At 33.8% G+C, this 23,988-nt stretch overlaps 1 protein-coding gene across 2 annotated transcripts in view; it reads left to right on the forward strand.

The window, feature by feature from the left end:
- Nucleotides 1-23,988, forward strand: part of LOC136026549 (unconventional myosin-XV-like) — a 365,167-nt gene that overhangs the window by 268,485 nt on the left and 72,694 nt on the right. For both annotated transcript variants that reach the window (XM_065703235.1, XM_065703234.1), the window contains 3 exons: nucleotides 12,144-12,288; nucleotides 13,652-13,772; nucleotides 22,527-22,618. In XM_065703235.1, coding sequence (XP_065559307.1) covers nucleotides 12,144-12,288; nucleotides 13,652-13,772; nucleotides 22,527-22,618 — 358 coding nt within the window. The remainder of the gene's footprint in view (nucleotides 1-12,143; nucleotides 12,289-13,651; nucleotides 13,773-22,526; nucleotides 22,619-23,988) is intronic.

Genomic DNA, 23,988 nt, shown 5'->3' on the forward strand with positions numbered 1-23,988 from the left:
GTCTGAGAAAATTTGCCTAATTTAGGAAAAAGGGGAAAACGCTCCCTAAAAGTCATAGAATCTTAATGAAAATCAGATTCAGCGTATCAGAGAAGTTATTTAATAAAAATTTAATATTAAACGGCTCCTGACCTGACCGACATTATTGAACGAATCCTGAAATACTATTTTCGTTTAATTATAATAATAAGCAGCTTTTTTTAAAGTACTAAAAACTATAGCGTAAAAGTGAGGTTTGAGGAGGAGCAGCCCCCTCGTAAAAGTTTTACTTTCTGCTTATTTTATATTTTAATGTTAATCCTTACTTTCAGTTGAAAAACTTGTTTTTTTATTTAATCAAACAGTTCGTGGTAACGAACTGTAAGTAAGGAGTGACCCCGCTTAAGAGTAATCGAAATTCTAAAAAATGGAAATTTGATACCAATAGATATATCAAAAGAATTGGAGTTTTGTGCTGATTTCGTATATAAAAGTTCCATTAAATTTAATCTTACCAAGCAAAGGTTACGAGTCTGAGAAAATTTGTCTGATTTAGGAAAAAAGGGGAAAACGCTCCCTAAAAGTCATAGAGTCTTAATGAAAATCAGATTCAGCGTATCAGAGAAGTTATTCAATAAAAAATTAATATTGAACGGCCCTGACCTGACCGACATTATTGAACGAATCCTGAAATACTTTTTTCGTTTAATTATAATAATAAGCAGCTTTTTTTTAAAGTACTAAAAACTTTAGCGTAAAAGTGAGGTTTGAGGAGGAGCAGCCCTCTCATATACGTTTTACTTTCTGTTTATTTTAAATTTTAATGTTGCTCCTTACTTTCTGTTGAAAAAAAAAATTGTTTTTCTATTTAATCAAACAGTTCGTGGTAACGAACTGTAAGTAAGGAGTGACCCCGCTCAAGAGTAACCGAAATTCAAAAAAATGGAATTTTGATACCAATAGATGCATCAAAAGAATTGGATTTTTAGGCTGATTTCAAATATATAAGTTTCATCAAGTTTAGTCATACCCATCAAAAGTTAAGAGGCTGAGAAAGTTTGTCTTGTTTTCGAAAAAAGGGGGAAACACCCCTAAAAGTAATAGAATCTTGATGGGAATCACAACATCAGGTTCATTGTGTCAGAGAACTCTACTGTAGAGTTTTCTAGCTCCTATCTGCAAAAAGGTTGAATTTGTATTTTTTCTATTCCAGAAGCAAGATCACGGATGCGTGTTTATTTTTGTTTTTGTTTTTTTCATGGGTGATCGTATCGGCAAAGTGGCTCTAGAATATCGTGAGAGGGCTCATTTGGACTGAAATTAAAAGTTCTAGAGGCTTTTTTGAGTGACCAATAAACCTGGTGGGTAATTAGACCCCCTCTCACGCTCATTTTTCCCCAAAGTCACCCAATTGAAACTTTGAGATAGCCATTTTGTTCAGCATAGTTGAAAAATCTAATAACTATGTCTTTGAGGATCACTTAATTCGCCACAGTCTCCGAGAGAATGGCTGCAAGCTATTAACTTTGCCCATGGTTTACATATAGTATTGGTTATTGGGAAGTATACAGACCTTTTAAGGGGATTTTTTCTGGTGGGGAAAGGGTTACGTGGGAGGATATTTCTATGGAAGAAGTTTCCACGGGAAAGCGAATTTTCTATGAAAATGGATTTCCTGGCCTCACTTAAAAACGATCAGAAATTAAAGAAAAAAAAAGTTCGCTTTTTACGCTAAAGTTTTGTTTGTATTTTCAAAAGAGCTATTTATTCTAATTAAACTGTATTTGTGATTCAGGGATCCTACTTAAAGAATTTGAACAGAATTGAAACTTTAGCGTAAAGAGTGAGGTATTGACCAGGGGCCAACCCTCTTATATATTCTATATATTATATATTCTATATAATATATATATATATATGTATATATATATTATATATATATAATATATATTCTATATATATATATATATATATATATATATTTTATATATATTATATATATATATTATATATATTCTATATATATATATATATATATTTTATATATATATATATATATATATATATATATATATATATATATATATATATATGTATATATATATATATATATATATATATATATATATATATATATATATATATATATATATATATATATATATATATATAATAATTTCTGTTCGTTTTAAGTTTTAATGTTGCTCCTTACTTTCAGTTGAAAAAACTTTTTTTTTTATTTAATAACTGCAAAATAGGTAAAATATCAATTGTACGGGGCTCCGTAAAATTACGGTAAAATACTTAGAACGCCCAATTTTACTATCTATTAAGCTATTTTTGGCTATCTGCAGGAAAGGTAGTCAAAAATGGTGATTTTGATATATTTAGTAATGTCGGTCACTCTCAGCTAATTACTAAAGTGATTTGACGCTACAAAAGGACATCTGACTGAGTATTCCCATAATGCGTAGCCTACATTGACTCAGCTGGTTTCCGATCCTTACAAGAGATTATCTTATAAGTTTGTTTTTCTTTTTTTATGCCTATCATCAGACAGGACATTTTGCTAGTATTGTATACAGTCTTACAGTCTTACTTGACTGTGTATAGGGCTGTATTCTATACAGTCTTATTGGACTTAGATAGTCTTATAGTCTTGTAGATTTATTAGACTTATAGTCGTCAAAGCGAGCAATAGTCTCAATTAAATCAAGCTGCTATGTAAGAAATAAAAGTAAATGCAAGAAATGAAAGTTTAATGTGAACTTTTTTTCCAGCTTTTTCCCCAGCGATTATTTCTGCTTTTGTTACACTGTTACATTATTCAGTAACAGTGAGACGTATTCTATTGCACACACCCTGTGAAGTATCTAAATTACGCATTAACATGATTATCGTGTTATTACTTAGTTTTTAGGCCTGGGGTGTAAATCAGCCATTTCACTTGAATTAAGAAATTTGGACATGAATTCAATTCCTTCTTCCTGTCTATTTTTCAAAGGAGCATAACTCTAATAGGATGTATATTCTCATGGGAGAAGATCGACAATCTCAGCGTAAACTTACCTCTTTTTTAAGCCGCGTTAAAATAACGCGTTCCTTCATTCAATTAGAATTTATATTAATTTGTGTATTTTTTGTGTTCGATTGATGATGGTCGTTGTTGCATGTCTTCTAAGCGCAGATTTTGTTGTGTATCATTTTTATTTGTGATTCGTTGTGATTCTCGCTATTGCTTGTCTTCTAACCCCATATTTTGTAATACATTATTTTCGTTAGTTAATGTTTGAATGTTTACGGATAAAAGCTTTATCAGTTTAAATATTTAATTTACCTTGTTTCTTTTCATTTTTCACTGACGAAAGCGTGAGACCATCGTATAAACTTCGTAGTTTTGAAAAAACCCGAAGATAAATCTTAGAAATTGCAGTTTTCATGTATGAATAAATCTAATTTGGGTCTAGGGAGTAAAAATGTTTTCATTTTGATATCTTGATTTTTTTTAATGAATTTATATTTATAATTATTTATATATATATATATATATATATATATATATATATATATATATATATATATATATATATATATATATATATATATATATATATATATATATATATATATATATATATATATATATATATATATTTATATATATATATATATATATATTTATATATATATATATATATATATTTATATTTATATATATATATATATATATATATATATATATATATATATATATATATATATATATATATATATATATATATATATATATATATATATATATATTGTGTTGTAAACCTTTTGGTTACAACCAAAGTGCTTTTGCACATAAGCTTTTTTTTGTCGACTGTGACCCCTTGTGTGTGAAATCATGACTGTGTGGGGTCACGACACAGCCCCACTCGTTCAGAAATGATGATCTGACTTTTACTCAACTAGTTTAATAGATGACTGTAACAAAACCTTAAGTGATGTTTGTAAACAAGGTCCTATCCAGGCTGGGGAGGGGGTTGCCGGGTATACTCCCTTCCCTGACCCCAAAAGTTTGTCCGACTTGTAAAAGAAAACAAAATGCGTATTAAAAAATAGAAATATGTACGTTTTTTTAAGCTTTTGATAATCCCCTTCTCCCGAACAAAAATTCGGGATGCGACCTTGTTTGTAAATCTTGTCCAGTTAAAACATTTTTAAGGGGAAGTCCAGTTTTTCCATTATAGATTGTAAATTAAGTTTCTTTGATAGTCACCAGAATTTGTCATACAAAATTAACCAATTTTAAGTACAATAAATAACCTACGAAGCTCATAAATTTCACAGTTACGTGTGAAATAGTACAGCTTTAAACCACAAAATTGAGGTGCTATTGATTTAAATTTGGGAAAGTTGTGACAAAATGTCATTTTGAGCCTATGCAATTCAAACTTTTTTCCTACAGGGTTACCGGATATTAGAAACGGTGTAATTGCTTCATTGTGTATACTTCATATATACTCATGAGTTGCGTGATCAAACTGAATTGGGGTTCATGTGCGTTATTTTGATTTTACATACGTTGAAGAATTTTTTTGAAGTGATTCTCCTAATTTTAAAAATCGGATCCAAGTTTTATTTTTATTCGACCTTAGATATATGGAGAAATCAACCGAGGAATATGCAGAAATTTCTGTAGGGGGGGGGGGGGAGATTTGCTTGGGAAAGCAACTTCAGAGACCGAAAAGAGTAGGCGAATTATGTCAGATAATGTCCGTATCCAGGATATGGTTGAGGGGAGGATGAGGTTTAAAGGGTTTTTCACCTGCATTTTCCAGACAAATTTTGTGAGTCGGAAAGTTTATTTTTTTGGAGAAATGTTGTTTTTACCTGCATTTTGCTTCTAATTTCTGAATTGATGAAATCTTGTTTCTTGGAGGAGTCAAATCCCTTATCCCCTTTTGATGATTCATATTTGTCTGTCAAACTGCGTTCCTTTAAATTTTAATTTTACAAATATGCCCCATCCTTTTAAAGCATTTTATAGTTTGCTCTCCATCATTTCTAAAAACAGCTGTAGGAACTTGTAGTTAGAAATCTGACAAATTTACGAATTCCCTAGGATTTTTAGGATATCCCTAAGAATTTAAATGCTTCTGAATGTTTCCAAAGGAATTAAAAATTTCAAAGATGATGCCCTAGGAATTTAAATATTACTAAATAGTACCCTAAGAATTGAAAGTTTCAAGAAAAGACGTACATTTTGCTTGACATTTCTAGCTTAATAAACTCGATATATATTTATAATAAAATACGTAACTAAAATATACATATCAGTCGAATATCGATCTTCAAACCACGCTGTTTTAAAATTCAATTTTGTAAAAATTTCAAAGATGATGCTCTAGGAATTTAAACATTACTAAATAGTATCCTAAGAATTGGAAGTTTCAAGAAAAGGCGTCCATTTTGCTTGACATTTTTAGCTTAATAAACTTAATATATATATATATATATATATATATATATATATATATATATATATATATATATATATATATATATATATATATATATATATATATATATATATATATATATTTAATAAAATGTGTAATTAAAATATCCATATCAGTCAAATATCCATCAGTCAAACCACGCTCTTTTAAATTTCAATTTTCGAAATATGCTCTTTGTTTTTAAAATGTAGATTTTCTTGTAGTTTCATTCTTCGTCATTTCTAAAAACACCTGTAGGAACGTGTAGTTAGAAATTTGGCAAAAGGTGAATTCCTTAGGCGGCATGAAAGTTTTATATTACATGAATTTTAGCGGTTTTTGGCCTCTTAGTCGTTATGCAGCCATTAGGTACGGTTGGAGTCACGCCCTGCTGATAGTGCGAAACACATTTGGTTTTCTTATGCATAAAAGTTTAGTTTTTTGTGAAAATTTCTCTTCAAATTTGTATAATTATTTCGGATATTATTAGGATTTCAGAAATGGTATGCTGTGATTTATCTACATTATGTATATTTTTATCTCACATGAACAAAAAGTTTTTTTCTTCATGAAACTGGAAAAAAAAATCTTGAACGTGTCTCAGTTTATGTTCTTTTTAAAATGAAAAGAAAAGTAAAGGGAACCAAAATCTTTCCATCGTTATTATTGGCACCGGGGCTATTGTTCTAGTTAAATAATTATTTAACCATCTTTTTTAAACCGCTTTTTTAATTTTAATACTTTGAAAAACTAATCTGCAAATCTTTTTGGCAATTAAACTAGGACTATAAAGAAATTAAGTCGTCCTCGGTTGGCTTGGGAGGAGGCCATAGGGAAATATGTAAGTCAACGGAGATAGTAAAGGGTGAAGTTTACATCAGGAGGGTGGAGGAGGGAGGAACAACATACGTAGCTGTGTTGGCCTTGGGTGGCCTAGTAGTATTTAAATCCGGACTCATCCTGTTTCAAGGGCTTACGAGAGTGTTGAAAACTGAAGGTGATGGACAAAACTAAGTGGAAAGGAATAAATCTATATACAGAGGGGGATTAGAATCCAGAATGGATTTTTTTGCACTTTTTCTTGATGAAGTCAAGTGTTATTTACTCTCTATTCGATTGTTGATTTGAGCTGAAATAAAAGAAAGCCAGAAACATAGGTTAGGTTGATCAGTTGAACTGAACTGAAGTTTAAGTTGAACTGAAGTTGATCATTGAACGGTAATTCTTTGGATTGAAGGTGATTTACTTCAAGAAGAAAATGATTTGTTTTGCTCAGTTTTTTACTCAACTAATTTCAATGTAATATACTTATTTAATTCGTGGAAAGTGGCGTTGATTTTTGAATCAAACATTAATGTTCATCTTAGATTTAAATTTTTACCACATATTTTCTTTTACTTGTAATGTTTTGTTTTGCTGCTCAGACAAAGGAGAGAAAAGTGTTATGTAGGCCTTGTATAGGTTGAAGAGTTTATTCCCACTATCAGAACCGTATCCAAGATTTTTGTTTGGGGGCAGGGCAAAAACTTCACAAAATACAGCAAAATATGTTTACATGTATTTTTATGATCCGTCCCTGGACATTCTTTGTATTTTAAGAACAGTTTAGCGAATAGTTTTGGTAGTTCAGTAAAGTCTGAAAAGGTTAGATAAGACCTTTAGGTGTGACAGTGACGATCTGTGACAGTGTTAGATACAACATTTAGAAAACGTTAGATTCGACCTTTATTTGTGATAGCGACGATCTGTGACAGTGACAGTGTTAGATACGACATTTAGAAAACGTTAGATTCGACCTTTATTTGTGATAGCGACGATCTGTGACAGTGACAGTGTTAGATACAACATTTAGAAAACGTTAGATTCGACCTTTATTTGTGATAGCGACGATCTGTGACAGTGACAGTGTTAGATACGACATTTAGAAAACGTTAGATTCGACCTTTATTTGTGATAGCGACGATCTGTAACAGTGACAGTGTTAGATACGACTTTTGGGTGTGACAGCGATGACCTGTAACATTGTTGAATATAACCTGTATAAAAAAAAGTTAGATACGACCTTTCGGTGTGAGAGTGACCATCTGTGACAGTGACAATGACAGTTCTAAAGTACATTCTAAAGCCATGAAAAATTACACTAAGAATTTAACAACAAGATGTTTTGTCTTTTCTTTATGTTTTATGTTTGTAAAGCAAAGATAGACCCTTTTCTATTTTGACTGGGGTAATCACTGGCATATTTTTTTGCGTATACTCATCATATGATATGAGAATGCAGTAGTTATCAACGTTTATGTTAATTTATTCATTAAATACGGCAATTGACTGAATCTAGCAATATGCTAAATCATGACAGTACCACAATTGTACGGCTTACCCTATCAATTCATAAAAACACATTTGTATTCATAAAAAATGTAAGCAATCAACATTTTCTAATTGAAGTTGATTTATTGCTGACCTAAACAATTGCGAAACATGTCTAGAACCACTAGCAGAGGTGGTTCTAGGGGGGTGGGGGAGGCAGGAGCGGATCCAGGATTTTTTTTTAGTGGGGGGTACAAAATATTTTACTCCGATAAACTTGTGAAAAGAGAAATACCAGCAACCTAAAGGGAACCTCAACGATTATAAGCCGTAGGTAGGTTGTGGAAATTGTCGAAAATTTAATCTAAAATCTACTGAGGGATAAAGTTCTAATAAATCTGTTTAAATTAAATGATTTAAAAATATTGATTCAAAAAATAGTAAGTTATAGAAACCACCCCGCCATAAAAAAAATGAAAAGATGTTTGCCCTCTACGGAAATATGATATTTAATATGGCAATATGATATTATCCTCAAATCCACAACTACGTTAGGAGGGAGGGCGTCCCCCACCTGGATCCGCCACTGCAGGGAGGGGCATTTCTCCTGGGTCAGATTTTTGAGATTCGTAGAATTGCAAAAGAATAATCCAACGGTTCGAATTATTTTGTATTTTTAATTTTATTTCTATTTTTAAAAAAAAGTGAAGTGTGCATTTAATCATTGAAAATAATTAATGAATTCTTAATTAAATAATACAATATAAAAAATAGTAAATAAAATGATACTAAATAAAGTAATTGAATTAAACTAACTAATAATAATTAAACAATCTTAATAATAGTAATCAAAACAATGAAATTAAAATAATTAATGATAATTAAACAATATAAATAATAAATAAAAAACAAAATTATTAATTAGTTAATAAACTGAAAACAAGTTTGTGAATAAATGGAAATTTTGTTAAAATTTGGTTTAAAAATTTCCTGGAAGATGAGGGGGGATGGTAGTCAAGATTTTGCCCCTGCTGCAAGAGAGGCCAGAAGCACCTGTGGTTTATACAGTTGTTTTCTTTTCCTTTTAGATTCTGCAGTCGAATGAACACAATCTTTTGGAATTCGTAAGACTAATGAGTCTTCGAGGGGGTTTTAAAATTGACATTAATTATTTTCTGCATGTGATAAGTCCTTTACATTTACCGACTCTTCATTCAGAAGCTACTTTCGAGACAGTGTGAATCACCTTCTTTGCTTTGAAGAACTTTTTTCAACCTAATGCAATGCATGCAGGCACATAACCCCTACGTAATTAAGTGCTTCATAATATTTGATAAGTCTCAGACGATGGACGCCAGTAAGGGGTCACGGACAGGGGCGTAGTTTGGGGAGGGGGGTTGTTGGCCCCAATAATTTCGAGAAAATTTATTATATAGCCCATTCCCCTTAACTATCTGAATATGGACCCCTCTTGCCCCGTGCCCCCCAAAAATATGCTGGAATACACCCCTGGTCACGGGTTAATGTCTCCTTCCCCTTTGATAAGAGTAGAGATAGGAAAACAAGAAATATTAGCATGTAAGTCTCGATTAATCACAACTATTGTAGACAAGACAGTATCCAGGGGTTTGACCCCCTCCACCCATATATTTTTGGACTCGTAAAAACGTAACAAAGATGAACATAAAACTTTGATGCTTTTTTTTAAGTTTGTGTAACCCCCCCTGAAAAAATCCTTCCCCCCAAAAAAAAAATCCTGTATACAACCCTGTCTGTAGCAATCGCCTCCTCCCCCAAAAAATCCCTAGTATTGTTCATGCCATGAACTTCCTGTTTCAGATAAACCCTTCCGTTTTGGGCACATATCCATCTTTAACTTTATTTTTTATATCCAAGCCTACTGCATGTAAACATGGAAATGTTCCAGTAATACAAAGCTGACCTCTAAAATGCCATAACAACTATTAATTTTTCATGGAAATAATGAACACGAAGGCAGAAATTGAGATTGATTAAGTGACTGCAATTATCATCTGTCAAAGTCTTTAAGGAAGTTATTAGCATTTTTGGGAAAACTAATTTGTTTTTTCTCCCAAGCTACTTAGTATGGAAAGATTTGTCGTAGAAACTTCGGAGAGCGTTTATTCGATTATAGATTGAAAGTTCTATACCCTTCTTAAGGGTCAATAATGATAAGAGGTCAGCGAACCCCCTTTTCATGCCCCTTTTTGCTTCCGTTCCCCCAAAGACATCCGATAACATTTTTAAAATAGTCATTTCTGTTCAAAATAATTGAAAGGTCCAACAACTATGCCTCCGAGGATGACATGGCCCCTCAGATCCCTTGGGGCATGGGCTGTAAGTTGTGTAAGTTGCCTATTGTTTGAATATAAGTTTTATTATTCTAAAATAGATGCATGTTGGATTTGGAGTCCCCAAAAAGGTTAAGGGTATTGTGGGACTTTAACGGCCCCATGCCTCCTAAAGACAAGAACGTCATTTTCGCTTCAGTATGACATTAAGCCTACTCCTGTTTGTGGTAGTTTTAAGTTTGACTTGATTAGTAAATGTAATTTATGTTCGTTTTGGATTTCATTTATTCACTGATTAATTTAAAAAAACACTTTTTTCCAATTTTATCCTAATTCCTTAAGAATGACCCCTGAATCACAAAGGCCGTAGAATAAATAGTTGATATTAATAAAATTATCCTAGCGTCAAGAGTGAGGTATTAGGAGGAGGCGAAACCCTCATATGCGTGATAATTTCTGTTCGTTCTAAGTTTTAATGCTGCTCCTTACTGTCAGTTGAAAAAAAATTCATATTTATTTTTTCATTGTTTTTTAAAAAAATGGTAAAAAATCCTGCGCCCCCTTCATGGAAATTTTCTTCCCCCTTGACAAATTCCTGCATGGAAAGCTCCCCCCGAATAACCCCCTCTCCTCAACCCCTCAATCCCAACCAAAAAGATCCCCCTGAACGCGTCTGTACACTTGCCCTTGTAGCCCCTCCCACGGGGACTCTGGGGGATTAAGTCGTCCCCAGAGACATAGTTATTAAGCTTTTTGACTATGTTGAATAAAATGGCTATCTCAGAATTTTGATCCGGTGACTTTGGGAAAAAAATTATCGTGGGAGGGAGCCTAGTTACCCTCCAATTCTTTGGCTATTTAAAAAGGCAACTAGAACTTTTAGTTTGTTATGAAGGTTTTTATTAGTAAAAGATATACGTAACTTACGAATTAAATTACGTAACGGACTTCTACACTCATATATTTTTAGTACGTATATGAGAGGGGTCACGCCCTCGTCAATACCTTGCTCTTTACACTAAAGCTTAAATTTTGTTCCAATTCCTTAAGAATGACCCCTGAATCACAAAGGCCGTAGAATAAATAGTTGATATTAATAAAATTACTTTAGCGTGAAGACCGAGGTAATAGGAGGAGGTGAACTCCTCATATGCCTGATAATTTCAGTTCGTTTTGAGTGTTAATGCTGCTCCTTACTTTCAATTAAAAAAATGTTTCATATTTATTTTTTCATTGTTCTTTAAAAAAATGGTAAAAAATCCTGCGCCCCCTTCATGGAAATTTTCTTCCCCAATGACAAATTCCTGCATGGAAAGCTCCCCCCGAATAACCCCCTCTCCTCAACCCCTCAACCCCAACCAAAAAAATCCCCCTGAAAGCGTCTGTACACTTCCCAATAACCATTACTATGTGTAAACATTGGTCAAAGTTTGTAACTTGTAGCCCCTCTCACGGGGACTCTGGGAGATTAATTCGTCTTCAAAGACATAGTTATTAGGTTTTTTGACTGTGTTGAATAAAATGGCTATCTCATAATTTTGATCCGGAGACTTAGGGAAAAAAATGAGCGTGGGAGGGGGCCTTGGTGCCCTCCAATTTTTTGGTCACTTAAAAAGGGCACTAAAACTTTTAATTTCCGTTAGAATGAGACCTCACACTACATTCTAGGACCACTGGGTCAATACGATAACCCCTGGAAAAAAAAATGCAAATTCCATATTTTTGTAGATAGGAGCTTGAAACTTCTACTCTAGGGTTCTCTGATACTCTGAATCTGATGATGTGCTTTTCGATAAGATTCTGTGACTTTTACGGGGTGTTTCCCCTGTTTTCTAAAATAAGGCAAATTTTCTCAGGCTTGTAACTTTTGATGGGTAAGTCTAAACTTAATGAATCTTATATATTCAAAATAAGCATTAAAATGCGATCTTTTTGATATAACTATTGTTATAAAAAATTTGTTTTTAGAATTTCGGTTACTATTGAGCCGGATCGTTCCTTACTACAGTTGGTTACCACGAACTGTTTGATGACTTAAACATAATTCCTTTTTCAGATTCGAAGATGTCATTGAAACGTCAGTACCAAGAGCAAGTTGTTTACAGATCCGACTTAAATCCGGTGTAAAACTTTCGCTTTATTCTCATCGTGCAACCTTAATTCGTGATTTGATTGAACGTTTTGCTGTAGAAGCTGATACGGTAAGCATACTCAACGTATTTTGTGACAAATTCATGTCTTCTGGCGACTCTGTTTTACAGATATATGGGGCGGTAAATAAAGCAAATACTGACGAACAAAATTTCATGGAAAATTCGCATTCAAATTGCCAAATAATTTTGTTTCGTTGTTCCCCCTCCCCGAATTTTGTTTTATTATTTCGTGCCTGGAGTAAGGAACTTAAGAAGGACCACCTTTACTCCTGAATTACTCGAATCCATCTTAGAAAAAAGAAGAAAAAAGCAGAAAAGAATGCATCGACTCCACAACCTCCAACAGATATCATATACTTGGTGGGCAATAAGAAGCTTTTCACTGTTCTATCGTATATTCCAAAATTGAGTGACAAACTGAGAAGAATCCTAAAAAAATGTAACCTTAGTGTCACTTAAAAATTCAAATACAATGCAGAGCTTTTTCAAAAGCGGTAAAGACAAAACCAGCCCCATTCTAGGTAAGGGTATTTATAGAATTCCCTGTTCTTTTGGCTATTTCTTTGTTGGGAGAACTCAGCAGCAACAAGGGCAGAGGTTATCGGAACACAGGTCCTCAATCGACAAAGCCATGGGGCTATGCCAAAGGCCTGGGACTTTTGATTCCATCTTGGCTCAACATGTCCATGACACATCATTTCATTTTGTTTGATAATACCTCCATCATTGTACCTGTTAAAGGTCTCATGGAAGTTTTCATGGTGGCAGTGGAAACAAAAAGGCATATTCACCAAAGGTCGCTCTCAATAGAGACGTTGGAAACACTTTCCCAAGCCTCATTTATAATGAACTTGTTAATTCCGATTGTTTTTATATCCACCCTCAAAATTATATTCCGCAACGTAATAGAATCTCTGATAATACCCCAGCTGGTAGGTGATTAGGCTTTAAGAATGCTTTACGTAAAATGAATTTACGAACTGTCAATCAGTTTTATATTTTTTATTCAGTTACCCTTTCATTGTTGCTTCGAAAAGGTCCTATTTTAGTTTTAGTGTTTGTTTTGAGATTTAGTTTTATAGTTTGTCATTTTGACGTCTATCATTTTTTTTATTATTCTTTTTTTTTATTATTTGAGGACGGTTGAGTAGAGGCATCGACCAAGATATTTTCATAATTTCTTCTTCTGTTTTATACTGGCTTTTATGGTCCTCGTCTTCCTCTTCTTTGTCATTTTTTCGTTTTGGTACTTCAGAATATAAGAGAATGATATCGACATGTTTGAATTCAATATATATATATATATATATATATATATATATATATATATATATATATATATATATATATAGCTCTTTCCTAATATATTCTATTCCTAGCTCTTCCTTCAATTTCAATTTTTATCTTGCAGAACTCACAAACTTTCGTTAGAGCATTATCTGACTGCAATACAAAAGAACCAGGAGTTCTTTCATTTAGAAAAGGTGACCTGATTCGCGTTGCAAACCCTGCTGACAGTTATCTGGAAAAAGGTAGGAGTTTGAATTTCTCATTTTCAATAATCGTTTATTGAACGACCAGGTATAGACGTTTTTCCACTTTTGCTTATAATAGCTGAAGTTACAACCTTTTGTTGAAGTTCGAATAATTACTTATTAACATACAATTAGATTTCTTATATTATCTATCATGTTGATTATCATTGGAGTCTATTGGGGGTAGGGGGGACGTTCGTACCACTAGATTTTTACCCCCCCCCCTCTCCGCCAGATTTGAAAAATACCTTTTTTTTGGGTACTCTCATTGAAAAATGCTTGCAAGTTTGTCCCCCTAACCATTCGTTAATTGGCTCCGCTGTTCATTATTATCTGTGTTTATCCTCATGTTTGTCATTTTTATCCAAATAATGTATCTGTTACCAGCATACTATCTTTTCACTTGCACTATCGTAACATCATCATGCCTAATACCAGAACGTACGTCTTTTAGCGAAACGCGAAAAGACGAGACAGTTGCTATGCAGTCTTTCAGCGTTTTATGAGTGTGTATGTGCATATGGTGAGCTTCTTCACAGAACAGATGGCGCATTCCTGGCAAAATATTTAAAATTTTTAACTATGAATGCTGGTTAAAGACAGTTTGCTTAGCCAAACCATACATCTACCTTCTTAAGCGATCGACAATCGAATTGAATAGTAATTTAAATTTTTAAAAGCACGTTACAGTTTAATTTGATTGTCGTTAATGTAGAATAGTTTGACAGTACAAATATGTAAAAATAAATTTTATTTGAAAAAAAAACGTCTCTCTTTTCACCGAGCAATGCTCAGTCCCCTGGTACATAGTCTTAAAACATAAAATTGCAGTGGCACGGTCTTACGTTACTCCCAAAGGGCACTAGAGCTAGAAAATAAGCTTTTTTCAAGCATATTGTGTTTTGCTTTTCTATTAGCTATGAAAACAGTGAAATTCAAGGAATTAATTATATTTTAAAATGGATATCTTTCTAAACGAACAACAATTGTATATATGCATATTTATTTGCTTATCTGTAATTTTTTATTGAAACTGTACTATAATTTTGTTTCTGAAAATTGACGTGATACCATATCCGGCGTAAAAAAGGATATAGGAAAAAAGCTAATATGGATATAGAATATAGGATAGGAAAAAGGAAAAAGGAAAAAAAGTGACGTAATACCATATCCGGCGTAAAAAAGGATATAGGAGAAAAGCTAATAAGGATATAGGATAGGAAAAAGGATATAGGATATAGGAAAAAAGCATATCCGGCGTTAAAAGGATCACAAATTTCGGAAACTTCCGTTAGGAGGCATTAATAAATATATTTTATAAAATACCGAGAAAATCTCTCAACTTGAAAAGTTAGCCTGAACTAGAAAGACATCACAGCTTAAAAGCTGACGAAATAATGCTCATATTGAATTAATTAAGTCTGCTTTTAGTGTGAAAATGCTATGTCTGCCCAGCCCTGAATTTTGCAATGGATTTTGGAGGTGGGATTGGTGATTTACCACTGATTCGAAAAATACTATTCGAAAAAATCTAAAGACAAGGAAAACACAAATATATATAGTATTTGCATGGACTACAGCCAGCAAGTATATAACGAAAAGAGAAATCACCAATGCAACAGCACAAACACAATAAAAAAAAGAAAAAAAGGGGGGAGATAGAAGGAGAAAAGGAAGACTGTTTTCCTAAATTAGTGATTAATATAGACCAGCACTTGAATGAGGCCTTAACCCTACTCATCTATACAATCACATAGGTCAAACAGCATAGCCATACACAATCAACCATAAAGAATAATCCATGGACAGGCATGGACATATATAATATATATATATATACATGTCCTCCCATGGACATATATTATAGAAATAAGTTTCTGATTGTCGAATATAATATTTTTTGCTCTAGTTTTTGATCCCCCACAGCAACAGTGTCAAGTGTAGCAATCTAGAATGTAAACTCGAAACAGGTTTTATAATTATTTTGGAATTTTAAAGAAATAATTGTCGGCTTTAAGATTTGATTAGATCAAAATATTCACCAGATTTTTTTATTTCTATTGAAATAAAAACCACCGAAACCACTAATTCAGGAACGTCAGGCAAACTCCAAATGTTTAACATGGGAGGTATAGAAAGATTCCTTGAGAGTCTGTCCTGCCTTAACTGTAAATAGAAGACTTCCTGAAAACTTTTTCAGGAGCCCTTTTTCAAGCCCTTATTACACTAGAGACAAGGGTACTCACTGCACCACTGAATCAAGACTCAAGCAATCCTACCCCGCACGCTTTGGAAAAATGCCTTTTATATTACATTTACCTCTACTATGCATTTACCTCTTATAAATACCTGTACATTTGCGTGAAACCGCCCCCCCTAGCCTTTTTGATTGCAGCTGCCAAAAAGCTATTGGCCTAAGGGACTTAGAAGAAAAGAATATTTCGTAATATCGAGGGAGAGCAAAGGGTACTCAGCTTCAAACACTGAAATTTAATTTGTTATGAAATTTAATTAGCACAAAATCTTGAAGAAAAAGTTTGCATATGAGCACGTATTTCGTTGATTAAAAATGTGAATTTCTTTTGCTTAAGCTTCAGACAAAAGTACTTATTCATCTTATAAATAGAAATTATTTTCGTAACCTAAAATCATACAATCACGAATATATTACAATTAAGAAAGAAAAATCATTTTCTTTTTGTATTTATTGCTCTATTTTCTTATTTGACCAAGCAAAAGGACTTAAAAGTATGTTCAGAGTAGTACACGCATGACTAGCAGCAATGATGCTAAGATGACGTTTTCTTTATTTTGTCAGGTATATTTTTTATATCACATGTATTTGCAAATCATTCTATGTGACACTTTAACATACACAAATTATCAACTTTTTGTTGTTGTGTCATGGTATTCATGGCAGCGACCGTTTACTTAAAAGTGATACGAAACCCATAATAAGCTAAATTGAAAATTGAAGAGTTGGTACTAATTGCTGATTTTTTCAGTGTTCAGTGTTGATGACACTAATTATCTGCGTTTTTGCTTTTGGATTCCATTCGGAGCCAAATCAGAAGCAGGTCGTTCCCAAAAGGAATGCCATGAGAGAGAAGGAAAGTACGCCCACCCGCTGTTTACGCTACGTTTAAACCTTTGTCCCCAATGTTTTTAATAACAACTTGTCCTCAGACCTAAGATCCTCCTGCGTCGCCAGAGGCCAGGACATCCGCGAAGAGCCGCCAGTCGTCCCACATGTTCCCCGCCGCCAAAACATCTTCCCATTGGGGTTGTATCGTCGTGTGAATGTTGGACAGGTCTCGTCTATATCTGTGACACAAGGTGTTTTTTGGTCGACCTCTCCTGTGGTTTCCCTGAGGTTGCCATTCCAAGATCTGTCTTGGGATCCTATAGTCCTTCACACGGATCACGTGCCCAAGGTATCGCCACCTGCGTTGCCGAATAATGTCCGTAACCATGGGCTGGCCTGAGATAGATCGGACTTTGTGGTTTGTGGCGTCATCTCTCCAGTCAATATTCAGAATCCTCCGATAGTAATTGTTTTCGAAGGCAAGAATCCGTCTCTCTTGTTGTTGACTTAAATTCCAGAACTCACTACTGTAGAGGAGTGGAGGAAGGACATTGCTAATAAATAGCTTTTTTCGTATTTCATAGAATACTTTTTCGATCGCCATACTAATAACAACTTTTAATAAAAACTGCCGGAGCATAATTGTATTTATAAACACTTTCATTATAAAACTATAAAACCTTTGCGTAAAGAGCGAGAGCTGATGAGGGGGCACCCCGCCTCATATACGGAATAATTTGTGTCCTTTATTAGTTTAAATGTTACTCTTTACTTTCATTTGATACGATTTTTTTTTATTTAATGGCACGAAAAAACTAAGAGTACAGTTAAATTACTCCTTTCGCTAAAATAAAAAGAATTGAAGATACCTTCTAGCAGCGCAAAGGATAAAACCATGCCCGCCATCTAGTAAAATTTTGTTCGGTCTCCTAGGTAGCCGCTATGAGAAATTTTGTGAATATAGTTGGTTTCTTATGCCATATATATATATATATATATATATATATATATATATATATATATATATATATATATATATATATATATATATATATATATATATATATATATATATATATATATATATATATATATATATATATATATATATATATATATATATATATATATATATATATATATATATATATATATATATATATATATATATATATATATATATATATATATATATATATATATATATAAAATATTGTCTTTAAGAACAGAATGCATGTTTTACCCCTAAAAACGGAAGACCTAGTTGGCAAAAAATGCCTGTGAAGATGAAGAATTGCGAGCATATAAAAACCGAAGTCCATATTGGGGCATTTGAATTTCGTAATGAAAGCTCCTTGATGAATTATTAAGATGAAGAAAATACCATATCATGTGTTTCACTGAGTAGAAATTCTGCGCCTCCTAAGTCCTCCTAGCCAACTGATCACCGCGGAAAGTTCTACGGCCCTGCTAATGGTATCTGTGTCCATAACACTCTATGTGAAATGGGCTTAACGGCAACCTTGAGACAGGACTCGACTTAGAATTTTGGGGGGATTGGAAAATGTTCGCGTTAACTTACTTTTAAATCTCTATAACTGAAATGGTCCCAGGCGAGAATGGTTGCAGAAGTGACGTCCAAGAAATGGTCCAAGACGAGAATGGTTGCAGATGTGGTGGTGAACAGGAATTTGGAATTTCAGTAAATATCCTTTCCGAATAAGGAGGGGTGAATGCCCGTTAGGCCAAAAATACGAGATGACCATTGTGAAACAAAACGACATCGGATTGAAGAATGTCCATTCCCCAATATCTATAATATGAAGGGTCGACACCTTCATATTTCTCATGCTTAAACCTTTATCGAATATGTGACAAGCAAGCTTCATAGCCCTGGACACGTTCATAGCCTCTACTATCACTTTTTCTTTAATTTGACGGCTATTTAGCATTATTCGGTAAACTTTAGCGATGTTATCGTTAGTGGTTTTTTTTTTTTTTTTATTACCCGAACATTTCGGATGCAGGAGGACAGATTGCTGAAGATTTTCCTTTTCGGCCAACCGTGGAGGGCTAAACGGAAATCAGGTTGTCCTCATCAAGCAGTTCGTGGTAACGAACTGTAGTAAGGAGCGACCCGGCTCAATAGTAACCAAAACTCTAAAAAATTAAATTTTGATACCAAGAGCTACATCAAAAGAATCGCATTTTAATACTGATTTTAAATATATAAGTTTCGTCAAGTTTAGTCTTACCCATCAAAAGTTACGAGCCTGAGAAATTTTTTTACTGTTTTTAATTTTTTACTAAGTTTTTTACTGTTTTAAAAAGCAAAGCTGAGAGAAAGACTCTAACTTTAGCGTAAAGAGTGGGGCGTCGATGAGGAAGCAGCCCCTTTCATATACGAAGTAATTTCTGTTCGTTTTAAGTTTTAATGTCGCTCCTTACTTTCAGCTAAAAAAAAACTTGTTTTGTTTGTTTAATCTGGGATAGAAGGACGTCAGAAAGAAAGATTTAAAGGAAATGGGAACTTCCTGGGAGGGTGTAAAAAGGGAGGCTTTGAGTAGATTGGGAAGGTGGAGGAGCGCGCGAAGCTGTTTTGGCCTCAGGTGGTTTGTTGCTGCGGTGAGTTGTTCTTAGTAGTAGTAGTAGTATTAGTAATTTTATAGTACAGGAGCGAAATCAACAGTAGAAGAAAGAATTTCTGAGGCTTGGCCATTTTGTTGCTTTTTCTTTTCTTTTTCTAGTAAAATTACCAGAAAAGGTGTTTTTCAATGGAATTGTCAAAAAAAGGCATTTTTCTACGGAATCTACGGGAAGGGGAGGGCAATAGCCCCATTGTTCAATTGACGTGCCTGATTAGACTTGGACGCAAAAGTGGTGAAGATGTGCAACCTTTATCTCTCTTTGGCACATTTTTAAATGCAAATAAGCTAAACAAGGGACATTTTATGAGGTTACTTATATAAACTACCACACTAAAAAGCTTGTTCTTTTTATTGGTTTAACTTGTACCACGAAGGAACTAGCCAGGATTTTTAAAAGGTAGATTTGCCTCTGCAGAATTTGATTTCCTTGTTTGTCTAAATTTTTTCTCATCGTTATTTAACTTGAAGCATTGTTCAACCTGGGTTTTAAAAACCGAGCTGTTTTTCTCTCCAGAAATATGAAATGATGTGATTGATTTGTGAAAATATGTTACAAAAAGAAAACTAACAAATTGAATTAATGCTCACTTTTTAATACGGATATATATTATCGTAATCTTTTTTTTCTTTAGTGCTATCATCTACTTTTTATTTTTTCAACAGGTAGCATTCATTTATCCAAACAGTATTAACTACCTGCAAGTCTCTTATGAACGTCAAAATCGTTGACGTAACCAGGAGGAGGATATAACTTACTGCAATTCCTTTCCCCTAACGCTGGAACCAGTTCTCTTTAAAAAAAATTATGTTGAAAGAAAAGGTAAATGAAACATCAAAATTAAAGTAATTGAAAGGACTAGGACCCGAGACCCAATTACTTTCAAGTAATTGAAAGGACCCGAAAACAATTTCGGCGGCGCCGGCGGCACGTAACCACTTGCATAAGTGTGTCCGCTGCCGCTGACTTATTTCGGCACACTTCTGGGGTTTAGCTGCGAGCACGTTTCCCAAATACTGATATCGAGGGGCTACCTTTATTGACTCTCCTTTGTGAGTAAATGACAAATCATGTTGTCCGTTGGGTCTACCGGTGTAAAAGATGACAATCTCGGTTTTGGATGCGTTTAGTTTCAATTTCTTTGTTTCTAAGTTTCAGCTTCTTATGTCTCTTTAGAACATTTTGCCTATTGTGTTAATTTTCGAAATTTGGTATCTATTTGGTATGTGTTTTTTTTTTTTACTTGTTTGTAATCTTGTTTGAAAAAAAAATTCACATGCAGATACCAATCGAGCACAGAAACCGACCTCCTGATCCTCCGCCTTTGGTCGGACGTGCAATGTGAGGATGGGGTTAAGTCCCCTAACGCTTTCTGGATCTTTTATCCAAATTTGTCCTGGAGCCCATTTGGAGCTGGGTTGACTTTGACTGGGCTTGCAGAGTTACACTGCTGAATCTCGTTCCAAACAAATTAATCAGCAACTTGAACCGCACGTCCCAAGCGTGCAAGCCACCCTTTGGTCCGGTATTTCTAACTCAATTATTGATTCAAAAGGCAAAAAGGTGCGTCTTCATTTGGTATATTGAAGACCGATCTACGGTTTTGATTTCAAAGGGGACTTGTTTACTCGTTCCGTATTGGTAGTTTGAAGATTGGAAACCACAAACGTTGCAGAATTGGCATAATGGCTGATCGGCAGAATATTCCAAATAGAGATGTGTATTAAGACATATTGTGGTTGGTGTGTGTGAAACTCAACCCCCGTTTAGCTTAACACCCTTCAACCTCCCCCCATTCAAATCAACTCGATTCAGTTCAACCCCATTTGACCCAATCATCCTGCAACTCAATCCCCAATCAATTCAACCTCATACAGCTCAACCTTCCATTCAGTCCCACCCCATTTAACTCAATCCCCGTTTGTATATGTAACTAATCACACAATTGATTAGGTTGAATTGAATGGAGATTGAACTGAATAGGTTTGAATCGAATGCAGTTTTAATTAATGATACGGTGATCAGTTTTAATTTAAAAAAAGAAGAAATTCTTCAAAATTTGTAATTAAAAGTAGACAGAAGGCTTGCCATTAGAAAGAAAGGGTTAAGTCATTTAAGAAACTAAGATATTTAATTTAGCAATTGTTCAGTTCTAATTTATACAGTTTGGTCTTTGAGTTTTTTATGATTTATATTATTAGCCTACCAAGCAAACGCCGAATTGTTCGTCTTCTTTCTGAAATATACGTCGAATTTTATCCCCAATCTCCCCAAAACAACTAACAAATAACTTATTGGCTATTTTAGTTAAGTACCAATATATACTGAAAAAATTAGTGTTTTAGGATTGCTTAAAAGCATTATCCATAAAATTTGATTTTTTTTTTACTTTTCAAGTGTTTTTTCCATCTGACATTTACGTTGGGTAGAGGGGAGGGGGTCATGTCCAGGCGTCTCCAGCATCTCAAAATATTTAGTCTTCCTACGAGTATTATCATTTTTAATACAGATTAACTGTTTTTTCATGTATTCGCCTTCCCAAACTCGGAAAATTGTTTGCACAATTTATTAATAATTTGTTATACCACGCAATAAAGTATTTCTATCTATATAGTCAACAATAAAGTTCATTTTGATTCACTTTCTTGTATATCTTTTGTGGCCCGTAACAATAATATTTCAGTGACAATGAAAAGCTAAAATATGTAACAATGTAACAATATATAGCTAGCAATAAGTAACAACAACAACAAAAATTTTGTGGCCTGCAAAGATCAAATTAAAAAGATTGCTCATTAATATGACAAGGTCTTGGGGGATCAGTAAAATTGGTCACCTTGATCCTGAATCAGCGGTGCCAATTCACTTACGTGTAGGAGGGGAGAATTTATGCCAAATAAGTATTCTTTAAGATCTATGGGGCAAAGGTATAGGGTATATGGTATAGGGGGGCAATCGCTCCCTTGCCCTTCCTTATTTGTGACCCAGTGTACAGAATGTAAATTTAATTTTTATTTCAGGATACTTGTATGGCATGCTCAATGGCAAAGCGGGAATTTTCCCTATGGAGTATGTTGAGTTTGTAGACGTTGAATCAGTCCACGCATACGAGGTAAGATTTCAAACCTACTACTACTTTTTCATACCAACGATTTTGTCACAAACTTTAAAATAATGATATACAGAGGGGGGGGGGGGCAAACTGGAAACGTCTCTGAAAATACAATATATAGATATTTTTTGAATATCATGAGGTAACACTTTGACTACTATAGTGCTCAGTTCAAAAACGGTAAACTAGACTATGCAGGGCAAATTTGTGGATTGAATCGGATAAATGATTTCCTGTAAAAATTTATTTTGAATGATTTATATAGGTTGGATAATAATAAGATAACCCAGTACTTATTTAGGTAGACCAATGTCTACGAAATAACCCAAATAAAAGAAAAGACAAGTTATATTTTTGTTTTCAAATTTAAAAAGTGTTTTAGCACTTTTTTCATCCGAATATATCATTCAGGAGCACGGCATGTTGCATGTGAAATACAATATGGTTTTTCATGCTTTCTAGACATATTGCAAGCAACATATAAATGTGGTTCTATCCTGCTTTCTAGGGCTATAATGAGAGAAAGGTTGAGATAACTTGGACAAATTCTGCCGATGAAAGATGAAAGATTCTCAAAATTCTCCTCAATGCCGGATCGACTAGGTGTGGGGCCCGATTGGAATTTTTTTTAAAATTCTTTTATATATTAAATTTTTAAGCAAAATTCAAATCCAGCATATAATTCGAATGCAATTCGACCAAGTAGGCAGCAGCCCCAATTAAATCATCTTTGTTGGCTACTTTTCCTGTGGGATAATGGAGGACCCCACAGTTAATACATACAGAGTTGAAGGATCCCAATAACTTGTAAATAACACTTGCGTAGTTTACGCCATCTTTGTCGGTTTTTACTGGGTTTTTGCCACAATCTGTTGGCGTCTAAAATTGTGATGGTGTTGTTCTCTTAACATAATGTTTTTTCTTTGTACTTGTGTACATAATGGTACACACTAGAGAAATGAAATTAGGTCAATCCTAACGAATATACCAAAATATAATGAAAATATAATACTTCAGAAATACATTTGGGCTATATTAGCGGGTCTGCACGCAAAATGCGTTAGTTGTGTTTGTTCTGTGTATTATGAAGTAAGAATTGTTTTTTAACTTCATGCTGTCCAGATACTTTACCAGCACCCCACCCCTTAATATGCAAATATATAGCCCAAACTATACAAGTCCATAGTATTCTGCCACCCGTCACTTGTTTTCCGCTTAGAGTAAGCTAATTGGATCTTGATACAGACAGATAAAACAGTTTTGTTCTTGAGTGTGTACCATTTCGTACACAAGTACTTATGTGTTCTTCTGCACTTCCATTTTTGACTCGTTCTGATTCTCGCCGTCTTTTAACAGCACAGTTCACTGTC

This window comes from Artemia franciscana, chromosome 4 (genome assembly GCF_032884065.1).
Source record: "Artemia franciscana chromosome 4, ASM3288406v1, whole genome shotgun sequence".
Classification (NCBI taxonomy): Eukaryota; Metazoa; Arthropoda; class Branchiopoda; order Anostraca; family Artemiidae; genus Artemia; species Artemia franciscana.